A 24,931-nucleotide genomic window follows, 5' to 3' on the forward strand; every position below is an offset into this window, starting at 1 on the left:
AAACAGTGGTGAAAAATGCTAAAATTGTGAAATAAAATAGCTAAAAAGTTGAACAAACTATGAACTGAAAATATGGAGTGTAGAAGGAGGGAAGAGGAAGGGAACAAAGGGTGAAACAGAGTAAAGGAGAAGGAGTAAAGAAGAAAAGATAAGTTTAAAGCAAAGAAGAAATTAAGCAAAAAAGTTAAGAATTTTTGCATGTCCTGTGACACTTTACTGAGATCAGCTGATACCATGGTGATCATAAGTTTAATCGTAACAGAGTAACTGTTGGGGTAACCATCACAGTCTCCACTGCGCAGACTCTGGCTGACAACTGCTGCCAATGGCTGCGCCTGTGATGGGGGTATTTTGGCTTCAGAACCGTGCAATGGTAAATGGCAGAGCTACGTGGCCTACTCTTTATTTGTAATTTCGTTGCACTGGTTGCAATAACAAATAAAGTTCTATTCTATTCTATTCTATTCTATTCTATTCTATTCTACAAATAGTTTGTGGTTGGAATCCTGCTCCAACAGCTGAAGGCTTTGGGATTTCTGGTGTCACAGTTTAAAAACAGTCTGAGATAGGACAAAGGCGAGCACACTGTGAGGAAGCCAAGACTTTAAGGAATCTGTCAGTGTGATTTTTGTATGTGAAGAGCCAAAAACGAGAGCATAGCAGCAATTTCAAAAGAGGGTAGAAATGGTTCTGACCAGAAATGTTTGATCTAAGTTCCAATGGGATTGCATGTGAGCAAAAACAGGGTTTGTCTGGCTGTTGGCTGTATACTGTCCAAGAGGTGTAATATTTTGCTTAGATATCCCCTTTGTTAGAAGCAGGGGAAGTCCAGGAACAGTTTGAGGCCTTTTTCATTTCATTTAAGTCAAGTTTGTGAATTTTATGGCAGGCTTATCAGCAGATTTCTTCAGTCTCATCAGCTGCCGGTGCACTCTAGCTGGAGATGATCCCCACTCTAACAGAAGGTGGTGTTGCTTAAACAGTTAAATCTCAAAAATAGTTGAAAATATTAAAAAAGTTACCTTAAATACAAGTAGTGGAAAGGTCAGTGAACATTTTAAAACCAAAATGAAGTCTGTAAGTGGAAGTAAACTAAAGTTTACAGCTTCTTAAAATTGAAGGAGAGTTAGAGGGAGAAGCTGAAGTGTCCTATTCATTTCAGATGGATTTTTTTTTTTTTTGAACAAGTGAAATAAGTCAAAAAGTTTAAGTGTTTGAAAAGTGAAAAGACAAAGTGCACATTTCCTTAACAAGCTGAATAGTTTAAAAGTTGAAAATTAAAAAAGTGGTGAAAATTTGAAGGCTGTGAAAACTGCCAAAAAATGTATGGAAAATTTTGAAGAAGAAGAAGAAGAAGAAAAAGAAGAAGAGAAAGAAGTCGAGGAAGAAGTTTAAGAATAAAGTAGGAGAACAATATGTTGAAATGCTGAGTCAGCATTTCAAAATGATTATGAACTAAAAGTGGTCGGTAGCTGCTAGTCCGGTAGACCGTTTCCCTCCCTGTTTTCTTTTTTCAAATTTTAACAAAAATGGAAAAAGACAAAACAATAAAAAAAACTCAAACATAGTGAAATATAAATTTAATTTTCCAGACTGTGCATTCAGATTAAGCAGAAGACAATATGTGTGTCGTTGATGGTAGGTAGTTACAGCCCTGAATGAAGATATATATTTTTAAAACATCTCATACCTTCACAAAGGTTGACGATCACAGCTCTGTTCATGCACAGCATTGTTAGTGTTTACTTTTAAACTTTTATTTATTAAAAGGTTTTCTGTGGATAAATGCAATCATGGCACATTTTTTCAGAGAGGCATTTTAACATATTCATCTATTCTCCTAACAGATCAAAAAGCTACACTTAGAGAAGAAATTCATCCAAGTCCAAGAAAACAGCTCTTTCCTCCACAGTGTCCTCTTGTTGAGTGTTATTGCTTGTATAGGCAATAGTACATCATGATGCAGTCTCTTTCTCTCTGCATGAAACACAGCCACGGTGCTGCGATAACGAACACTGGTTGAGACACACACAAAAAAAGTGGAAACTGTGATGAACCAAGAGTTTATCAGTGCTTAAAACTAGGAAAAATCTTAAAACCTTTGACAGAGTAATGCATAATTCAGTAAGTAGTTCAAACCCTGGCAAGTACATGCTGTTATGGTAAAAACAAGGACGTGAACCATCATTCTTCTGCAGTTTTGAATGGATGATAAAACTGTAAACATAAAGGGTAAAAAGACAGGAAGAGCCATTGCAAACAGCTGAGAGCTGCTTTATTTCTTCGTCCCCCAGAGATCCTTTCTGTTGTAGCCAAGTTCAACATGAGGCTCTGTCTTCTCTTCTCCAGTAACAGTGGACCCTTTGAGCTCTTTCCCAGATCTCCTTGTGCATGCAGTTTTTAAAGACTTGTGATGTTTAGTTATTGGCATGTGTTGTCCTCATACTTTTTATAACTTGGAAGCTATTGTGAATACTGAAAATAATTAGTTTGCTTTCACTATAATACTACTCTTACATCAGACCGTGTGTTTGTACCAGCAGTAGTACATGAATCCTCTACAGTACAGGTTTACTTTGCCTAGTTTCTGAGTAATAAATATATACTGTCTATTGTGTTTAATATATCTGTGCATGGGATGCACTGGGATGTGGCATCAGACAGAATGGCAACTTTGTTTATTGCTGCTTTCTCTTCCCTTTTTTCAGTCTCCCCTGCTGCTCTTCATTACGGCGTTCCCATCAGTAGATAGAAGGTGAGAGCTACAATGAGCAGTAAGCAGAGGGGAGAGTTGAAGGTCTGGTAGGCTGTAGAGGGCATGAAAATGTCTTCATATTTATAGATACTGATCATGTGGTCGCTGACAGGTGGACTGTCGATGTCATGCCTTGTGATGGAACCTATGAGAAAAGGTAAAACAATGTATGAGATGTCATAAAGACAACAAACCCAGCCAACTTTGTGCTTCAGTTCCATAAGTTACCTTGGATGGCAGGTCCCCATGCAAACAGGTAATACCAAGACAGGTGTAAATCCACAAGTGTTTCCTCTCTGGGAACGTATAATGGTCGCTTGAAGCGGCAGGTCACCCGGTTGTTCTCAAAGATGCCCTCTTCATCTCTTGCAGGGTTCCTCTTTATCTCTTTGGCCCACTGGCCCACGTTGTAGAAGTGATGAATGCGCACACGTCCATTGTCATCGTGAACACATCCCATGACGTCATCTCCACCCTGGACAAACAAAAGGTCAAACAGATGAACAGGTTCACTCAAGGCTAAAAGAAAGTTTCAGTTGTGATACAAAATATTAAGACAGTGAGATGGTTTTCTACAATAGCTGTTACAAATAGACTGGAGTTGTGACACAAGATATCTGTGACTACATCTGCTGTATAGTTAAAATGTACTCAAGTTTTCATTTCAGTACCATTTTTATCTGGAAAACAGGAAAATAAGAATATAATATCAATCAAAGGTATAAAATGTAATATACAACAAAATTAACGACACATCTTATTGGAATGGAAGTGAATCTCAGTAGAAGTGTTATAATTGTTGAAATATATATATATATATATATATATATATATATATATATATATATATATATATATATATATATATATATATATATATATAGATAGATAGATAGATATAGATATAGATATAGATATAGATATTAGGTTTTAATTTAAAACAAAATCAAACTTCCACCAAGATGAGTACAGATTAGATCATGAATGCTTAAGTGCCTGGCTCATTTATTTAAATAACTGTTCATTAAATTTATTAAAATACTGAAATCTCTCTCAAACATCCATAAAGTGGTTCCCAAACCTTTAATCTGCGACCTCCATACACTCTGAGTTCCTGTCTAGTTTCAATTGTCAAAAATATTTCTTATACATAAGATTATCATTGCCAAAAGAATTTGAAGACTTCTGTAAAGTATTCTGTACTGTACTTTAAAAGAAAAATAAAATAAATTTAAAGCCATCCATATGTTTCTGAAGAGGCTCAGAGATAGTAGTCATGTCTCAGTCAATGTAGACAGAGACAGAAACAGAGTTTAGGCAAGTTTACAGCCTCCTGACCAACAGCTACAACCCTGACTGTCTTTTTCCCCTGAATCAATAGCATAGCTTGAGAGAGACAAATTTTGGGAGAGAGAAAAGAAACTGTACACACCAAATCAAGTCAGGACTGAGAATCAATATCACATATTGTGCAGGAAAGACCCCATCCTCTGTAGAGCAAGGGCCTACTCCACCAATGTAGCCAAATCAGCATTTGAGCCATGCCACTGGTTATGCAAACCTTTGTGTAACTTTTAGCCTCAAAATGATCAAACCAGATGAGTTTATAAGAAAGTCAAGTCATCATATGCTCCATACAAATAGAGTAATCAGCCATTTAGACTTTTAGATTCATCTTTGGACTGATCCTGCCATGAATTTTGATAAACGCCTAAGATTGATTGATGTTGGGTTTTAAGGGCCATTACTGAAAAGTCCCTTGATAATCACTGATTATTAACTAGGCTGATAATCAGACAACCCTTGATATGGACTGTGTTCTGTATTTTAAGTTTACATGTCTGACCATGTTATAAGCTTTTAATATATGGTAAAAGGAGGTGATGAAAGCAAAAGAAAACAATGAAAACATGTTGAGTTAAAAAGACTGTTTTTTGTTCAAAATGAACATAAAAGTGTTGTATTCTTAGGGGTGGGAATTGATAAGATTTTCTCAATACGAATGCCCATATTGATCTGATTCTTTATCGCTTCTCTTATCAATTCCTGTTGTGAATTTTCTTGGTACAAAAAGTAACTTTACAGGTTTTCTGTGTCAACATTTAATTGAGTTATACTGTAAGTGAATAAAATGTAATTGGTCCCTGAGTCTGGATATTTCTGGGTACAATTATACAGAAACAGGTAAAAATTACACTCAGTGTGACGTTGATGTACTGTGTTATAATATATTGATTCAAGTAGGCCATCTAGTGTCTCAAAGTGGTTATAGCAATGGTTTAAGTTGTTTGGAAGCTTTCCATAGTTATGCAGTCAGTCATGAGCCTTTCAGTTGCCTGTTAGCTTTTGACATTTGGAATTCTCAATATTTTTTACAAAGAGTTGATGTGATATGTTTCTGTGATAAAAGTTGAAATTCTATTCTGAAGCTAAAGTTAAACTGTTGTATGCTAACTGCTAGCATATCAATGCAGTTTCCCATATGCCTTAGCATCAGGCTTGCGCTATTTTGTTATTTTGGTAAATAAGGTGATTCATACCATTTCGAATGTACTGAAGATGAATCTCCTGAGAGAGAGTAATGTACATTTCTTTATGAAGGCAGTTCTTCAGTAAAACTTCAAGCTGAAAATCCTGAATCAGAGTTTTTCTTGGGAAACGTAATCTTACTGCTAAGCTAAGATAGCTGCGGCAGACTAGTCGACGTAAGGCCAAACGGCTCCGGCACAATGTAAAGAATTGATAAGGGAATCGTTAAGCACAAAGGCTAACGATATCCATGGATTGAAACATTTCTTATCGATTCTCAACAGAAACTGGTTTTCGATTCCCAGCCCTGTGTATTCTCCTAAAAAGATTCAGGGGTTTATCAGTACAGGCAGAAAGGATGTGAAACAGCTCACCATCTTTTTGTCAGAGGAGAACCCAACAGCCACCCATCCATCTGTGTCTGCACTCATCTCATACTCCACATCTGTCCCAATACGGCGATAACTCAGGAAGTAGTCGCATGTCTCTGCATCGCAGCCCGGCTTTCCATATCTGTACAAAAGCAGATAAATCAGCACTCTTTTTTTCTAAAAGCAACAGAGAAAAACAGGTTTCAGCTGAGAAGGTGGAGCTCACAACATTACATAACTAGTCCTTGTTTTAAAAAAAATTAGCCCAGTTTCACAGATCAAAGACTCAACAGGACACAGCTTCTAGGATAGAGCCGCCTCAGGGAATACAGCTGCTCTGGAGCTCCGACTTCAGAGAGCGAGCAGGAAAAGGATGTGTCCTCCTCTCACCTAATGCAGCCTTTGGTGACTCCACAGTCAGTCACTTTTATCTTGGCAAAGGGGTCCACTGGTGGGGCAGTGGGGAACGGGTAACCTGCAAAATAAAACAAAAAAAATTAGCATTTTGTTTTTTACATAAGAACTATTAAAGCTTATTTTAGAGTCAAGAGAGGGGGTCATCTATACTTTCTCATTTCTCCTGTGTGTGTGTGTGTGTGTGTGTGTGTGTGTGTGTGTGTGTGTGTGTGTGTGTGTGTGTGTGTGTGTGTGTGTGTGTGTGTGTGTGTGTGTGTGATAGAGTGGGAGGGGTGGTGGGCAGCCTCACAGGGGAGCTGGCCTGGGTGCTGAAAGGCCTTGCACAGTGAGGGCAGGTTTTAATGCAGGACAAAATAGACGACACATGCTCAGTTTCTGTTTCTCTGGCCTACGCTTTCACCTCCTGCATATTTAGTTTGTTTGTTGTGAGCTCACAGTGTAAACCAAATCATCTAGCTAGAAATCTAGAAAGTGCAAACCAAAAGGCTTCATCCTCACCGTCATCAGATAGATATCTAGACTCCAGGAACTCGGATGCGAAAGTGCTGTAAGAGTCCTTGTGAGTCTCCTGGTGGCCCGGCTCTCCGTGCTCGCCTTGGCCGGCCCGAAGTGCTCCCTCATCGGTAGGGCTCGGCGCGACCCCCAACCATCCACAGTGGAGCAGCAGCACGGACAGCTGCAGCATCCTCCGGAGGAAAATCATGGCTTCCGACGTTGGAATTTTATTTACAAACGACGTTAAAACGAATTAAAAACCTGAAATCAAATCTATTACACGCGATTTTTCGCATTTCTTCGTAGGTGTCCATCGCAGCGTCACCAAAATACTCTCCGCATCCTAAGTGCTTGTTTGGATGCTGATGCTCAGGGATGTTCACGGGGATTAAACGCCAGTGACCGCGTCGTTAAAAGGCTAATCCGGTTTGAATTAGCCTGATTTGTAATCTTGCAATCTAATTCAGACTCAAAACCATAACACCCTGTAAAATCCGAATCAAGTGCATCGTACCCCGCGTTAGTCCGGTGTTTCTGTCGAAGAGGAAGAATGGTTTGGTCCGGCCTCCCTCCTCTCTGCTTCTTCAGTCTATCATAGGAGCAGCCAATCAGGAGCCGCTACGTGCTGCCATCAGGGTTGATCAATTGGGCAATTTGCCCCATACACACTGAGGCATTAGTGTTGTGAAAACAGTCCACTAGATCCGACAGAGATTTGGAGTCAACACGAAACCCAGACCCTTAATAACTTAACTATGACAGAATGAAAACTGTTGGGGGAAAAAAAACAATCACAGGACTTTCAAAGCTACCGTGACTCCTTTTATGCTGATCTAAAAGACTGCTTAAAATAGCTTAATCTTTGTAACACCTGTTAACAAAACAGTACTTATCATTTACTTATTGACTTTATCTGCACATGAAAAATATTCATTCAAGTCTTCTATATCAACCCATGGGAAGGTTTTGCTGTGGACATATAAACAAAGGCAGATTTGTTTCTTTATATTGGTGCTGTTATTCACCTTGTCTGACTCTGACTGAAGGGAAGTAGACATTAGAATTAAATCTTACTCTGATGGTTTCATCTGCTCAATCATTTATCACCAGGAATATAGAAACTTTAAAAACAAACAAGAACATAAACCTGAAGAGTGAATATTTCTGTGTAATTATTTTTAATGCCTGAGGCCACTAACAGGGGGTAGTCATCAGACAAAGTGATTAATTGCAGCCTGCTAAAACAGCTTTTTCCACTGGAGGCACCAAAATCATCAAAAACCAAAGGTTTGTCACAGAAACTTTAACTACAGTGAAACACTAGGGTAATTCCTCAGTAGAATTTTAAAATGATGTTTTTCTAAAACTATTGAAATCAGTCATACTATGTAATGTTAAACTTTGTCAAAATCTTCCTTGAGTCTCACTATATGTTTCAGCTGTGGGGATCTGCCTGATAATGACTGTACAAGTCAGTGTACAGTTGCTTAATGAGCAAATTACAATTCCTTATGCCTTTGCCACATTAATTAGTAGCCCTAGAATGAACTAACGGTGTTGTGAAACTTCTGTAGTAATATACAGCTTGTTTATTAATTTACATGATTGTTTTCTTGGTTTAAATATAAAAGTGGCATGTTTTAGAAGAATTAATCTACCTCCACCCTTCACTGAAGGGTAGCCCAACACCTCTCTGTCCCTGGTTGTTCACAGTCCTGCCACTAGATGGTAATCTACACCACAGTTTGAACCTCTTGTGCAGGCAGGGTGAGAGTTGTCTTGGGCTACCAAGTAACTTTCTCTTTAACTGAAACTCACTTTAACAGTTGTAGTATGCTGGAGTTCTGTGGAGGCTTCATCAATAGATGCCTCGTAAAACTTATGTTACTTGAGTAAAATGTGTTTTCTTTATGGCATCAGCTGTTTGATGAGTGGATTATGAGCATTGAACTTTGTCTCAATAATTCAAATTTAAATTAAAATCATTTATCTGATATAATTAAAAAGATCATTTTATCTTTCAAAAGGAATAAACATTATAGTTTCTATTTCAGAATGTTAGCGCTGAAAGTAAAACTGATATTTTGATACTGGATTTTTGTCCATTTAAGCAAATTTACTTAGTCTGCCTAAAGATATACAGAGCTGTAGTTTAATGCAAAAAATCTTGTAAAAAAATTTACATCTATTCCTCTTCAAAGCCATCATACAGGTCTGTCAGTATTTAATGTTTCATCAGAGCAATCCAAAAGAAATAAAGAAACTTAATAATAAATGGAAAATAATTTTCCAGTCTTTTACTGAAGAGTGTTTTTCTTATCCATATTTAAGATTTTAAGCGTGGAGACATCAGTTTGTTGTTTGACTGTGTAACCTGTAGGTGATGCTGGTGTCACACTGTGTGAAACAGAGAACATAAATGTAAAAGACAACAGTGACCGTTTGAGAGATTGGAGGTGATTGACAACCATGTTAACATACAAGTGCTCACATGTTGAATTTAACCAAAGTACTTAAACATGACATAATGAGTCTGATTTATTTAAGGCTGATACAAAAATAATGCAACATAAAGGCTCAGGATAACTTTTCATCTCTGCATCTTTGCTTTTAATTTTAACTGATCCATCCAAGGTCCAAAGAGCATCCACTCATGCATGTAAAACGTGTGTTTCCTGTATTATGGGTGTGCACAGACATGTGTGTACATACATACAAGAGTGTGTGACCTTTAACCCTTCCACGCCTCACAACGTGGCTCTGTGCAGACACAAATCAGCCTGATCAATCACTCTTGTTCTCAATCCACCCAATTATCTCTCGTTTATCCTCCTATTAACCCCCCACCCCCCACCCCCTCATCCCACCCTCTCCCCCCTCTCTCCTTCCCAATTACCATTCTGTGTAGGGGGTGATGCTTGCTGGGTAATGAGGGACTCTGGGCGTACCAATCTTATCTTAATAGCCTTAAAGGGCCACTCATTTACACAAACACTTACACCGTCTCGCACACACACACACACACAGACACACACACACCAGTTCCTGCACATCACACACAGAGAGATGAAGTGACAGAAAGAGAGAATGAGCGAGGGACTTGATGGAAGCAATAGAGAGAAAGAATGAGAAAGGAGAGAGGAAGGATATTGTGGGAGAGAAGCAATGAGGAGGGGTGAGGCAGAAGCGGGAGGAAGGGGGGACAGAGGGGAAGGTGTGTGGGGGGGATATCTGGTAAATGTCAGCGGTGTGTCTCCGGGGCCTGAGAGACGAGTTAGTGACAGGAGAACAATGGCTGCTGGATCCATTCAGAAACACAGCTGCTGTAAGCGCAGGCATGGATCTGTCTGCCGCTCAGCCTCCAACCTGAACTTGTTAAGACAAACCAACACACACACCAACTCACACCAACACATATCGACAGAAAAAAATTCTATAGATTTGTTTGTTTTTTTGTTTGTTTGTTTTTGTTTTTGTAGACACCTGCAGTGGTATGTATGGTTTCACTCAGACTGTTAATGAAAGGCCTAGTTTCCCTCAGCCAAAGTAAAGTTATCAAAACACTCTACAGGTTCATATATAAGTCTGAATCAGGGCTTCTCATGTCAAGCTAGAATTATTCAAAATTTTTAGAATGTAAAAAAAAAAAAGTTTTTTTCTCTAAAAATTTTTTTTTCGAGCCCTTGTGAAGAAATTACAGTTTGTGTCACACCCCATGTGGACAAAGGCTCTGATCTCCACATTGATTTTATTCTGTACATGAGTAAGCAGTGTTATTTAACAGGAAAAAAAACATATGCAAGTTTAGCTCAGTGGTCAAATTACAAATCATGTGAGCAGGAAAGTTTTGCTCTGAACCAAACCCACTCTTCCTCTCCACAGCCCACTCCTCTACCGCTGCTCTGACACTGAAGTTAAAGCATAAAAGCCCCAAAACTTGAAAAACATCAAGTCATCCTTCTCAAATCTATTAAGCATAACTCATATTTTAATATGGAAAGGCTGTAGTTTCTGTATGGGAAAATACCTTGACAGCTTTCGGAGATCATTGTTAATACACTGAATTAATGACTTTGCTGATTTTGTTCGCTTTGCAGTTCGTAGATGGGCACTGATTTTACATTTACTCTCTATCATAACAAAATGTTTTGATGATATCACAAAACAAGACATCAGTTTCCCCTCCTCAAGAAGTAAAAAATATAATTAAACCGGTGGTCTTTATAAAAAAAACATATTTTATATGGTATTTTCTGAAGATTCTTGAAGATACTCTTACTTTACTCCATTACTTTATTGGATAGTTCATTACACATGAGGCACAGCTGGAGATCTACCATGTCCTCCATTAAGCTGGTATTTATGAACAAAATGTGTATTTATCACTCATTAACACATTATTTTGGACAGTGCCTTGTAACTTTTAGGTAACCCCTGAGCCTGTATGTATGCAGACAAAAATATCTGTGACCTTTTTAAAGTTAGATGATGTATTAAGTCAGACCAAAAAAGGTTTTGAAGATTGATGGAGATACACACAAAGGGGAAGAAATAGAAATTAAATTAACAAGCATAACATAGATAAATAAAAATCTGAGACACAGAGTTAAAGTGTGCTCCTCTTGATGTTTTAAAAGGGGAATGTTAAGTATTTTTTCTAGAATGTGCCCTAAAATTAAAAACATCTCTTCACCTCAGTCCCTTTGTTCATATTCTCTGTGGGGTTTCATGGCTGATAACTCATGTGAAACAGGATTGCACAGGTATCATGTTGTTCCCTCACAGAGACACAAACCTGAAGGTTTTACTTTATTTTGACATCTCACCTCGAATGAAGAAACCTCTCCTCATTCTCCATTCAAGAGTGGCGAGATCACTTATTGACTCGACTCTCCTCAAAACGTCAAGCTATTACCTCTGTCTCTAACCGTCTCACAAACAGACATAAAGCAGGCCTGTGATCTAGCTCCAGGCCCCCCCACCCCCAGGGCTTCATTTAGGAGGTGTCAGAAATCACTTTACTCTCAGAGGACAGTAAGCACTATCGGCATCTTCTGTCTGTCTGCGGAGCATGTGCACCTCCACCCCACCCACACCCTCACACCCACTGAGACCCTGAAGAGGCACGCATCTCCACTGGAGTTTGCTGATTCTGCTTGTTGGCTGGTGGGATTTGAACAATAGCATGTCTGTCTCTGCCTCTCATTTGCATACATCTTTTTGTTTGTGCAGTTTGACTGTTGGGGTCTCAGTGTGTACCAAAGGCTGAGAGGTTCCGTTGTGCTGATGAAATGTTTGCTTTAGAGATAAGACAACACATATGAGGCATCGATCAGCACTCATTAAACATCTCCAACTGTGGTGACACACACAAATACAGAGACACACATGCAGACTCACACACACACGTACACACACACACACACACACACACACACACACACACACAGTTGACAAACAGAAAAATTATTGAAGCTGTGAATGTATTTGATCTCATTCCAGCCTCTCTCGGATCTCAACTCTCAGAGCTCATATTGACAGCCGACTTAAACTGCTTGTTGTCAGTAGACTTATCCATAAAGCTGTGACACTGCCCGCTCCATAGAGACGTGCCGACTGGCTGGGCCTTAAGCAGTGATTATGGTGCTGGGCAGTGGGAGCTGGGGGCCATGTCATTAGTCTGGTTAATCAGAGCCTTACTCCAGGTTAAGCTCCGCAGTCTCCAGAGAGGGGCTGATGAGCTGAGAGCCGTGCCCTGCCTACAGTTCTCGGGGTCTAGGCTCTAGCGACTCCCCTGGCCCTCTGCCTGCTCCGGCCAGTAATCTATAACTCTCCCCTGGAGCCCTGCACGAAGGCTCAGCCTGCTGGACAACACTGACACACCATGCATGGTAATGAGACACACTGAATGACACACTGTCACACACACCTGTTCACACACACCCACAGCTTTAGCGATTAGCACTGAGTTACTATGAGTTTTCTGTGCCTGAGTAGCACATTGTGCTCATCGGATCATATTTGCACATTTCCTAACATGCTCAGGGTGGGCCGTTCAAAGGCTGGGTTAATGTTGCAGAGCAGCGTTTCAGGGTTTAAGTTGTATAAATTTAGAGCTCCTGCCAAATCTTAAAAAAAAAAAACCACACAACTGCCTATGTCTCAAATTTTACAAGCACTGATACCTGTAAAGCAGCAGTTTCAACATTTCTCCATCAACTAGCATATGTACCACTTAGCTAGGAAGTAGCTTGCGTTGGCTTTGAAATGTGTTACACACTGATTTCATCAACATATATCGTTTATGCCACTTATTCACACCTACAGAGGGTTTATGACATCCATTAATGTCAGTCATCACATTAGAGTCACTGACTTTCATTAATCATGGAGCGATTTAGTAACAATGATACTCAGATATTCTACATTAGAGTTGTGAGGTGTGACATTATAACAGCTTTGGAGCTTCCCACACTGAGCAAGATGTCAGAGGAAAGTGGCTGCTGCATAAATATGGTAAATAATGCACACTCAAAACAAACAGATGAATAAATGAATAAACAATGAGTTAAGCACAAAGTACATTTTTAATTCAGTTAGATTATTTACAAATCTTTTGCTCTCCTTTAAACTGTAATGTGTTACAGGGTAAGAACAGTTTGCAGTTGTTTGGGGTCTATTGTTATTCAATGGAGAATGGAAGATAAGCTGTGATTGGAGAAGTTTGATCTTAGCTTTTTGACATAGTACAGGGGTCTGCAACCTATACTTTCATGAGAGCCATTTTCCCTCAGCTCACCTGGATTGAAGTTGTTCTGGAGCCACAAAATTTACTTTATCTTCAGAGCAAAGACAAAAAAAGTAATAAAAAAAATTCTTAACATGGTAAAATATAGGGAAGGGTTTTTGTTTATAAAATTGTACATTGTATATTGTATTAAGATTTTTTATATTTAACAAATTTGCAAAATAAAAAATAAAAACAATAATCATAAATTTGTAATTTTATTAATTTCATAAATTTGCCAAAAAAAATGAAAAAATTTGAAAGTAAAAAAAAAAAAGAAATTTTCAAAACATTTTAATTTTTTTTTCAAAATTTTATAAATTTGCAAAAAAAATAAATTGAAAAATTTGCAAAAAAATGAAATTCAAATAATTTGCAAAAATTTGCAGAAATTCCAAGAAGATTTTAATTTTTTTATCCAACATTTAAAAAAATGTCAAAAAGTTTGTAATAATCTAAAAAAAAAAAAAAGAAAGAAACCTTTTCAGATACATGATTTTATTTAGTGTCAGTGTCTTTAATCATCAACACCCTCTGTATGAAAAATGAAAAATTCTTTATTGCAATAATATTTTAAAGCTATAAGGAGCCACTGTAAAGGAGTCAAAGAGCCACATGAGGCTCCAGAGCCGCAGGTTGAAGACCCTTGACATAGTAGATATAAAAACATGTGGGGGAATGGGGACTTCATTGAGACCACAATAGACTCAAAACTGTTTTGTAACTGTTGCCCTAAACAGCAAAACTCAGCCAAATGATCAGGAACGATAACCAGGGACAGGGGTTTTCATCTGCGAGGTTAACACACACCTCTGTAAGGTCGCAAAATCTCAAAAATTCAAACAGGCCACAACAAATTGCTCAGTTGCCTCCATCCAACCAGCTCAGCAGAATAAATGCCTAATGACCACAGGGACTTTCAAACAGGAACAGCCCAGACACATTCACACTTGTACCCAAACAAATCCCCGCAGGACCACGAGGGCCTCTGCTCAGCAGGGGCCCTCTGGAGGAGCGTATCTGAACCCAACCTGCCATTGCCCAGCCTCCTCCATCCCAGTGTCCCCTGTGAGCTCATTAGCTCCGATCATAACCACTTCCCTATGTCTATATTACATGCTCCATCCATCGCCAACCTGCCACACAAATTACACTCTCCATCAGGATCCCGTGGAAAGTGTGTGTTTGTGAGTGTGTGTGTGTGTGTATACATGTTTAAAGGACACAGAAGGTCGTAAGGCCCTGTGAGCTCACCCAGCATGTCCCAGTGGACGCTGCAGACCCTGGTAGAGCAGGGAGGCAGCAGGAGAGGGCACAGAGGGGGGCTTAAAGTAGGTAAGAGGTTAAAAAGTGTGTTTTCAGGTGACTCAGAGGCCCTTGTGTTTCTCTTTTATGCCGTGTGACCCAGATGGGCGGCGAGGGAGAAAAAGAGGATGGAGGGGGAGGCGGAAGAGAAATAAAGAAAGAGGTTTTTCATTTAAAAAATGAGTGTATGCTGCAGACACAGGAAGGACCCCAGAGGACGGCAGAATGGGATGAGACAACAAAGAGCCCCATCATCAGTTCAGTGAATAGATCTGTCCATCCTTCCCTTTTATCTCTTTTTTTCACCTCTTCTTCCTCTCTTAATCAGCCCCTCATTGTGCCATTAGCTGAACCTGTACTCTTAATCAGAGGCTTGGCACAGACATCATCACTTACCACTGCCCTTCTCACACCTCAACACACACACACACGCGCACACACACACACACGCTAAATAAACACATTTTAATGCGACACCAATCATGTCATCTACTCAATGAGCCCTCCCTTTTGCCAACCCGAACATAAAACATGAGACGCCCGTGTCTCCCGTCCATCACTCTGCCAACACACTGCTGCTCTGGAAATGTGTGTGTGTGAGTGAGCGTGTGTGTGTGTGTGCACCTTTTTTGCGATGAATCCCGAAGGGAGGGAGAATGATTTTAACTCAAGTAACCTGAATCACCTCATATCCCAGATACTCTATGCATGAACACTGTACACACACACACACAAACACAAATTACACACACACACTCTCTTATTTATGTCAGTGAGTGTGTATTGATAATGGCCATTAGCATATTTATGATCATTGCCAGCCTCTTATTGTTTGCACGCTCCATTAATCTTCATCTGCTGCCTACGGACTGACAGCTCAATCTAACAGGCCATCACTGGGCACCGGGCACACACACACACATACACACACATTAAGATTGCATAGTTGTACATAAAGCAAACTTGCATCAACAATCAGGGGGCATTGTCTCACACATGCAGACACACACACACATTCAGGCAGACAGCGTGATTGACACTCACCCCTGTGAATGTAATCACGGGGGGTTATCCTCCCCAGCTGTGCGGGATCTGCTCGGCTTGTCCCGTGTGGCACTGTAGGGTCGTACCTACAGGGGAGTGCAGGTGTTTTTGGGGGGTAAACCTGGCCACTGGTCTACTAAGATCATGGTGCACGGCCTATTTCCCACCCGAGCTCCAACAAATGCTCCTTCAAACCAGAACAAATGCAGCAGGTCAGAAACACCCAGGGTGATAAAGTGTGCCATTGTTAGGTGCACGTGCGCATGTGTGGGTGTGTTTTATGTGATGACAGCATGTGGGTGTGTGTGCACCAGTGAAAGCCCATGAAACGTTCACTCAGATGTTAATGTGTTTGTTTAAACCCAGTGTGACTGAGTGACTCACAGCTGATCTCGAGATGAATGAGAGCTGGAAAAGAGCCAAGTTCAGCAGGAGGTCTGTTCTCCTGTTGCCTCTTCCTTTCTCCTCTCTCCCTCATCCCCTCATCCAGGCTTCATCCCCCTGCTTCACCCTGCTGCTACAGGAAGAGCAACCAAGGAGCCAGGATGTTTGAAAGAGTGTGTTGTGTGTGTGTGTGTGTGTGTGTGTGTGTGTGTGTGTGTGTGTGTGTGTGTGTGTGTGTGTGTGTGTGTGTGTGTGTGTGTGTGTGTGTGTGTGTGTGTGTGTGTATGTGTGCTGGTTGGGGCAGATGCCTGTCTGGGACATAACTTTCAAATAGTAAAAGAATGAAAACAGAACATTTTTTGTCATCTTCGTATGTCTTCTGGGCCAAACTAAACATTGGGGTACCTTTAAAACTCAATACGTTCATGGAAGAACTTATGCCACTGATACTGTTATCAGTCAGATTGTGACTGATGGAGGTCACATCATACAGAGCAGGTAGAGATACGTCAAAAAAGAAGGTACGCCTTTCCAAAATCATTTAGGGGTGAAATCAGAGGTCCCCTGTCTTAGAAAGGTAGACTAGCATAGAATAGAATAGAAAATACTTTATTTATCCCAAAGGGGAAATTCAGGAGTCACAGCAGCAATCAAGAAAACAAAAGTAAGAAAGTGTATAGAAAGTACAAAAAGGTCCACGAGAAAATAGATGACGATAGCCCGTCCACCACTCCAGCCCAGCCAGTCTCCACCTCCACAGGGTCCAGGACTGAGCCTCCCCAACAGTCTGTTCAGTCTCTGCAAGTGTGTCTCCTGGATCCTGTCTGCTCACAGCAGGCGAAGCTCCGGCGTCCGATGTCAGCTCTGTCAGCCACGTCCGTGAACAGCACGATGCCACTCTGCCCTCCGGCAGCCCCTCTGCCGCTGGGCTAGCACGGCTAGCTCGTCCATTCCACCGGAGCTAGATCCCACGTTCCCAACAATGGATGGAAGGACAGGTCCACGTCGTCCTCCCCTCCTCCTCCTCACCTTGAAGGAAATCATCAAGCCTTACACTAGTTAGCATTGACATGCTACAAGCTGCTAACAGCTAATTTCACATGTAAACAATGCAGCCATGGTTACATGTAGGATCTCCAGACAAACACAGGAGAAAAGTAGTAAAAATATCGCTGAAGCCACAAAAAGTTTGGTGTCCATGACCAACAATGAACCATACAAAGTAATGATCTACTCCAAATACAAAGATGAGGAAAAAGAGATGAAAAAAATTACAAGAAAAGGACAAAGAAGAGAGAGCTGCTGCAACAGGCAGCTACTTGGGCAGCGCCTAGCAACTAAAAGGTAAGATAGGTAAGAAGCAGTGGCGATTGCTCTAAGACTGCAAGGGAAGCTCAGCTTCCCCTAAAATGTCGCCAAAAAAGTGGTGATATGTTCTGCTGAGTGTACATTTCATTGTCAAAATATGCGCTAGAATTCCTTCATCTTTTGTTCAGAATCAGCTACCTATCACAGATAACTGGCCGTCTCATTCATCCCCGCAGCGTCTCAGCGCTTTCACACAGTCGGATGCTGAGCGTCTTCTGACCTCAGCGGGGAAGCATAGAGTGGGTTGTTCCACTGTGGAAACTTGACGGTCATTTGACAAACGCTGGGCTTTGTCCCGCCCTCGGATGCTCAGCATCTCTGGGGGTCTATGAGGCAGTGGGCTGGCCTGGATGCTGGGCTTCTGCATGATGATTGGATGATCTGTCTGAGGCTGAATCCCTTTTTGATTGACAGTGAAATGAGCCAATCAGCGATCTTGAAGTATAACCCTCCACCGGAGCAACTTCTCAGTTTTACAGTCAGTTGTTCTGGACTGATCCAGAGGCTGTATCAATCCCCAACGAGTTTACCTTTCTTAAAAACAACGAGCATTGTGTTTAAAGATTCTCTCTCTTTTCACCAATTAAGCAGCTACAGCTGCGGAAATTCTCCCCTTGTCACTCACACTTACAGCCTGTCGTAGTCTCACGTAGCAGCTCCAGCTGCTAGCAAGCAGGCACGGAGGGTAGAATTTACATTTAAATAAATAAAAAAAGTTATGATGCAGGCCAGAAAAAAATGAGCTTCCCCTCCTTGACTGATGAGCAGCCGCCACTGGTAAGGAGAACAACAGCACTTACTTGATTTTGGTGCTAATGCTAGCTACAGCTACCACTTCTACATACTTCTTTAATGCATCTTAGTTTTGATGGCAGGAAGCTAAAACGGATTTTTTGTTGTTGTTGTTGTTCTCCTTGGATTACTCGTAAATCATATTTCCAAGTTTCAATTTTTTTTGAATTTTATTTGAAACACTAAAGTTATCCTCCAGTTGTTGCCAGTTTTACTCTTTTGCTAGCTTGCTGCAGCTGTGTTTGTTCCTTCTCCCCACGTGTACTGACAGATTACATCCTACCACCTACAGCGGGATAACTTGTGGGCTAGTTCTTTAAATAAAGGAGACTTTTACCAGCCAATTTTCATTTCATAAAACTGTATTATCAAATGATGAATTACAAGAAATATCTTCAATATCTGGCCAACAACCTATCGCCTCAACACATATTGTGTATCTCTACTTACTGTTCCTGTTTCCCAAACTTCATTTCCAGTTACCAAAATTGTTATTCAGCAAACACAAATCATAAAAACCATCATTTGTTCTGTAATTGCATATTTTCAAGATGTTTACATAATTTCAGGTAATGTTTGTTTTCATATTTTTAAATAGCATAAATTATCTTACAATGTGTTGTTAGCTAGCTGTGCAGCATTTTCCTCTGAGTTCATGCTGAGGTACTGAAGCGCAATTTTCAGAGTTATTTGGCAAAGCTGTGTTTTTTTCCCCCTATTACTGCTTCTCAAAGATTTACAACCAGCCATATTTCAATTAAAACATTACTTATCTGGCGTCTTTCAGACAAAAGCAATTGTTCATCACAGTTTCTCGCTAACATTTCATTTAGCTAAGAGGTAGCTTAATGCTCACTTTAGCCATTGTCTAGTGGTCGTTTAAAGGTCCACAGTCATGTATTGTCTTTCTTTCAACGTCTTGAAGTCCCTAAAGAATTATGACAGATATTTGTCCTAACATCTTTCTTGAAAACTATCAATCAATCAATCAATCAATCAATCAATCAATCAATCAATCAATCAATCAATCAGTGTTTATTTATAGAGCCCTTTACAGAACCCAAAAGGCCCCCAAAGTGCTTTACAGTCGTGTCTTATGATTAATAAGAGCACTATAGATAAAAGCAACATAAGACAATTTAGTAGGAACGATACATAAAAAAAAAGGGAAAGATACATAAAAATGCAAGGGAAGGTGTGCATAAGGGTGCATAAAAGCCATATGGAAGAGATAAAACAAGTCAAAAACTAATAAGAGCACGATACCTAAAAGCCTTAGTCAGGGTTAAAAGCCATTCTAAAAAAGTGAGTTTTGAGTTTAGATCTAAAAAGACCAAAGTCTGTGGTGGTGCGGATGTCTGGGGGCAACCTGTTCCATAATGAAGGTGCAGCGATAGAGAAAGAACGGTCCCCCCACTTTTTATATCTGGACTTTTGAATGTCTAAGAGGAACTGGCCAGAAGAACGCAGGGCCCTCGTATGGCTGCGCAAAGTTAAAATCTCTGACAAGTAGAGAGGAGCCAGGCCGTGAATGGCATTAAAAGCAAACAACATAAGTTTAAAATCAATTCTAAAACTAACTGGAAGCCAGTGGAGAGACAACTAGGCGTTCCAGTTAGAAATCTGGCCGCAGCATTCTGGATGAGCTGATGGCGAGAGAGGGAAGACTGGCTGAGGTCGACATAAAGGGCATTACAATAGTCTAGCCGGGAACTAATAAAAGCATGAATGGCCTTTTCAAGATCCTGCCAACTGAGGAAGGGCTTTACTTTAGCCAAGAGACGCAGCTGAATAAAGCTCGTTCTCACCACAGAGGTTATCTGTTTATCAAACTTTAGGTGGCAGTCAAAAGTTACCCCCAGGTTTTTTACCTGCGATTTAAAAAGCGGAGACAGAGAGCCGAGATTCATCACGGCTGCATCTGGCAGAGACGGGCTAAACAGGACACATTCAGTTTTGCTGTCGTTCAGGTGCAGGAAGTTACATGCCAGCCACTGCTTGATGTCGCTAATGCAGCTCTGCAATTTGTCGAGTGCAGAGCCTTCCTTTGAGTTCAGAGGCAAATATAACTGTAGATCGTCCGCATAGAGGTGAAACGACACATTGTGCTTTCCAATAACTGACCCCAACTGAAGCAAATATAGGGAAAAGAGAACAGGGCCAAGAATAGATCCCTGTGGCACCCCACAGGGAAGTAGTACATCGGATGGGCAGAGGTCACCAATCATCACCGAGAAGCTTCTGTTCGTCAGGTAATCCCACGGATGCCAACATGCTGCTCTAGGCAAGATACAAAGACTGCATGGTCAACAGTATCAAAAGCTGCTGTGAGGTCGAGCAGCCCCAGCACCGTGGGATTCCCAGCATCCATGGACAGGGTGATGTTATTGTGAACCTATGAGGTGCTCTGAAATCTTTTTAATCAGGACTCCAAATATTTTTTATGATGAATGAGTTTCTGAAGTAAGAATCAGAAAATAAAATCTTTTCTGTATGGTTTTGATTTTAATTTAAGAAAACAAAACCTCTTAAATATGTTGAGAATAACAGTACTTTATGGGAGGCTATAATCATTTAGTCTCATCATCTCAAGTTACATTATTTCAAATCAGAACAGTGAGTAATCTTCATCTTCTGTTTACTTTTCTCTCTTTTTGTTTCTGGTCCGACAGCCCCCCATCACTGATAGTAAAAATTCTGTTACAACTCTGCATTTTAGAAGAGACTCCACTCTTTTTTATGAGCTACCCCACTGTGAATTAGATGACGTCCTATGTTTGAAATCTATGGATGCGTTTATCTCGAAGCTCTGAGGTTTAAATATACCCAACACACAGCGTGGAACAAGTCGTAATGCTTCTTTTTCTTAAGCCATAAAGTTATTTTTATAGAGGCTATCTATAATATTCCACTATCAGAGATTAAAGAAGTTTTATTATGATCTCCCACAGAGAAAAGAGTTTATGAAGCTTAAGTAAATCATTCCTTTCCTCTGTTAGATCAGCTGCTGGGACTGTTTGCCTGTGTGACTATAAGAGTTGTGCAGCAGTAACATTTATGAGGTGTAAGCTAATATATTTGAGTAGTTTATGGAAGCAGTAAAGAGTGAAATACATAATTTGCTAGCATGTACCATGTAAAACAGCTCTTAAAGATGAGCTGTGAATACAAATGTGCATTTTTTTCACTGGTTAAGCAGATTCTATCATTCACGACCAGGATGGCTCTGTCTCTGCTCTACATTTATCCAACAGTAATAATCCTCCTCCAGCCCGAGGAGGAAAACATGACCATGGAGTTCAAGTTGTTTTACTTTGTAGCTACACAAACATTCAGGAATTCAGTCTTTTTGTATCTGTTTGTGAATGATAAACTTAAAACTTATAATGACTTTTTAACTGGTAATAAAATCAATCTGGGGTCAATGGGAATACCTCTTTATAACCAACAAAAATCAACTAATTCATTAGCAGTAAGTCTGTTGATTTTGGTATTGTTATTTTTAATACCTGGAATCAAAGCCAGAGGAAAGGTGTCAGATAAACATACTAAAGTAACAATCTTCTTTACAATCTCCACCACAAATATAAACGACTGATAGAGTCAAAATACTTAAAGAGTTCATACTTAAAATAAGGAAACACCACCGACACATATACAGAATGATCAGCAAAAGGATAAGAGGTGCCAAATCAACACAGACCCCAAGTTCTTCTCAGGAGCTTTAAGATACACTTACTAACTTAAAACTTACCTTTTTAGTCTGGCCTTTAACTGAGTTTTACTTTTACTTTTACTTATTTATCTATTTATCTGATTATGTTTGGATCTTCGTCTTTTAAAGGTGTATAATCCTTCATTTAGTTCAATATATATTTACCTTTTGTATGTGTCTAAACCTAATTATTTGTCTTTTTATTTACTGCACTGTTACTTTTAGCTTTTAATGTTGTATCTTGTATCTGTTATATCTCTCTAAAGTTTTAGTTCTACATCACTTCTTTTTTACTGCTTTAATTTTTTAATATTTTATTAACTTATTTGTTTCTTTTAGCCTGGTTGTTTTCTTTTCTTACTGTAAGTTTAACATTTTACTTTACTTTCAGTGTTTCCTCATGAAGGTCTCCAGATAGTGTTTCCACAGTTCCTCAGGTCATCTGCAGGGATTTTAATCAGCTGTGTTCACCTAATGCACTAAAGATTGGTGGTGGGTTAAAGGTGGAGGGTTGTACACTGATGTGTTGTTGTTTCCCTTGTTTTGTTTTGATTTGTTAAGCACTTTGTGTTGCCACCACTGTGCATGAAAAGTGCTTTATAACTAAAGTTTGATTGATTGATAACTTGTATTTGTTTTAACCATGTTCATAAAAACTGGAACCACACCTCTTTTTTTCCTGTTAATAACATTAAGTGCCTCACATTATTATGATGAACATAATCTGCTTTATTACTGTGCATCATGTATTCTGGTGCAACTCAGAGAAAACTCTTATCATTAAGACAATACTATAAACACGAGTGCTGTACACTAAGCTGTCGTATTCATTGCGGCAGGTGAACAGCAGTTTTATTTTGGCCACTTTTTTCAATCATTTGGGGCTTTTTGCCTTTATTTAATAACTATGACCAAATGAGAGAAACAGAATATGTGAGGAGAGAGCAGAGGATGACATGCATAAACATTATCGCGACCAAGAATTTATTTAACGTTCAGTATGACGATGACTCTAGCCTCAGTGCATGGGGCGCCTGCTCCACCAACTGAGCTTCACTGACACTGAGACTTTCTGACGTATCAAGAAGAAAGGAATGTAAATGCTCTTCAAAGTGGCAGCAAATCTGTAAAACTTGAAAATCAGCTTTAATGCTGAGTTTATTAGAAGTGTTGAAAATAATGTAAACTAAAAGGATTGTAAATTTTGTGCAAATTTACTTGTTAAGACTTAAGCCCCACATGAAATGTGTTTTGTGCAAGAGAAAAAAAATGATTCAAGATTCAAAGCCTACAATGATAACTGTTTCTTTTCTAAACTCACATGCTATGAAGACAAATAGAAACCATTGTTTGTTCAGTTTTAATTATATATACTTTGCTGTTTCGTTTATTTATTTTGTCTTCAGGTTTTTTTTTAAACCAGGGTCACTTGAGCCCTTAAAATAATGCAAAGGTGACCATAATTTCTGATAAAAATATTTTTTTCATTCTGTTCGTAATGTTTATTTTATAAATCAATAGAGCCTCTGTAATAATCTGAGAGGAATCACACTGTTTTGATGACCTATAAAAAATAATACCTTACACCATCCATTTCATTACAGTAAATAAACACCACCCCCTGCTCTAAACAACAACATCCACGACCTGCAATATGTTTAAATGTCAGGTACATTTCTCTGTTTCAGGGCAATGAGTCCATGACCTGGTTAGAGTGCTGGAGGAAGAGCTCAGATTGATGCATTAGCACTAACTGTGTTTCCTCCATCATCATCTTCATTTAGCCCATGATTAACTCCCAATCATTGGGCAAGATTAAAAGTCAGGGTAAAAATATTCCATACATACTTAATATTCAACTAATAAGGAAACCAGCTCCAAAACTGCCAACAAAATAGATCTACACTCATCACACACACACACACACACACACACACACACACACACACACACACACACACACACACACACACACACACACACACACACACACACACACACACACACACACACACACACACACACACACACACTCGCTCACATACATCTCTCAGTTCTTTGCCTGAAAACACACACCTAAACATTTTGCGGCTATCTCCCCCACAGCCCGGTGCTGGCTAGGTGGAATTAGAAAACCAACCCCGCGGTCTCATTAATTAATTAAACACCATGTGCCAGTGGCACCTGGGTACCGGTTATCAGTGCCACTCAGACACACCGTGATCTCAATATCCACCCTACCACAGGGCAATGACAGAGGGGTGGGGGGGCTGGAAGGGAGGAAGGGGGCATTTTCTACAACTTTGAGTTAAAGACAGTTTCTGTGCAGAGTGACGGAGATCGGAAACTACGGGCAATAAAGTGGGACACATTTACTGTGAACGGAGCCTGATGAGTGTTTACTGCAGTGTGTTTGTTCCTCCCTCACAGGCTCCATGGGGCCTTTTATCACCTGGCCTAGCGGGGGCCCTAAATCATAGTAGTAACACCCTCCTAATCATCAGCCCTTAATACACACATATACACACACACACTGCTGCTTCTTTAGTCTCCCAGCAGTATTTCACATTTATAAACCATCTTTAAATGTGTCCTGAAGCATTTTTCCCTTTTTGTTCCAAACACTAAGTTAACAGTTGAACACTGTGAACACTTAAATCACCTTTATTTATTTGGGGGAGCATCATGTATTTTGTTATGCCCCACAGTTGTAACCACTGTGACGATGGTTTCTCTGAAAAAGAAAAACGCTAAGTAATGCCTGTGGGCCATGAACAGTCCCGTCTGTAGACAATAAAAAAACATGATTCAAACACTGGAAGTTGACGGAGCTCAGTGGCAATGTGTGTGGCTAGGTAACTTATAAGCTGTGAATATTGATAGTAGTGCTGGACAATTAATCGGATTTTAATCATGATTTCAATTTTGCCATCTGACAATCATAAAAACAATATAATCAAAGAAAAACA

General features: G+C 39.8%; 1 protein-coding gene across 1 annotated transcript; it reads right to left on the reverse strand.

Annotated features, from left to right (window-relative positions):
* Nucleotides 1-1,565: 1,565 nt before the first annotated feature.
* Nucleotides 1,566-7,130, reverse strand: frrs1l (ferric-chelate reductase 1-like). Its single transcript, XM_074682637.1, has 5 exons — nucleotides 6,571-7,130; nucleotides 6,046-6,130; nucleotides 5,659-5,797; nucleotides 2,984-3,230; nucleotides 1,566-2,900 (listed from the first exon to the last, which is right to left on the reverse strand). The coding sequence occupies exons 1-5, from the start codon at nucleotides 6,773-6,775 to the stop codon at nucleotides 2,728-2,730; spliced, it is 849 nt and encodes a 282-aa protein (XP_074538738.1). The 5' UTR covers nucleotides 6,776-7,130; the 3' UTR covers nucleotides 1,566-2,727.
* Between the last annotated feature and the right edge of the window lie 17,801 nt (nucleotides 7,131-24,931).

The sequence above is a fragment of the Halichoeres trimaculatus genome, unplaced genomic scaffold (assembly GCF_033239565.1).
Source record: "Halichoeres trimaculatus isolate MK-OKI-2021-1 unplaced genomic scaffold, fHalTri1.1 fHalTri1_scaffold_12, whole genome shotgun sequence".
Taxonomy (NCBI): Eukaryota; Metazoa; Chordata; class Actinopteri; order Labriformes; family Labridae; genus Halichoeres; species Halichoeres trimaculatus.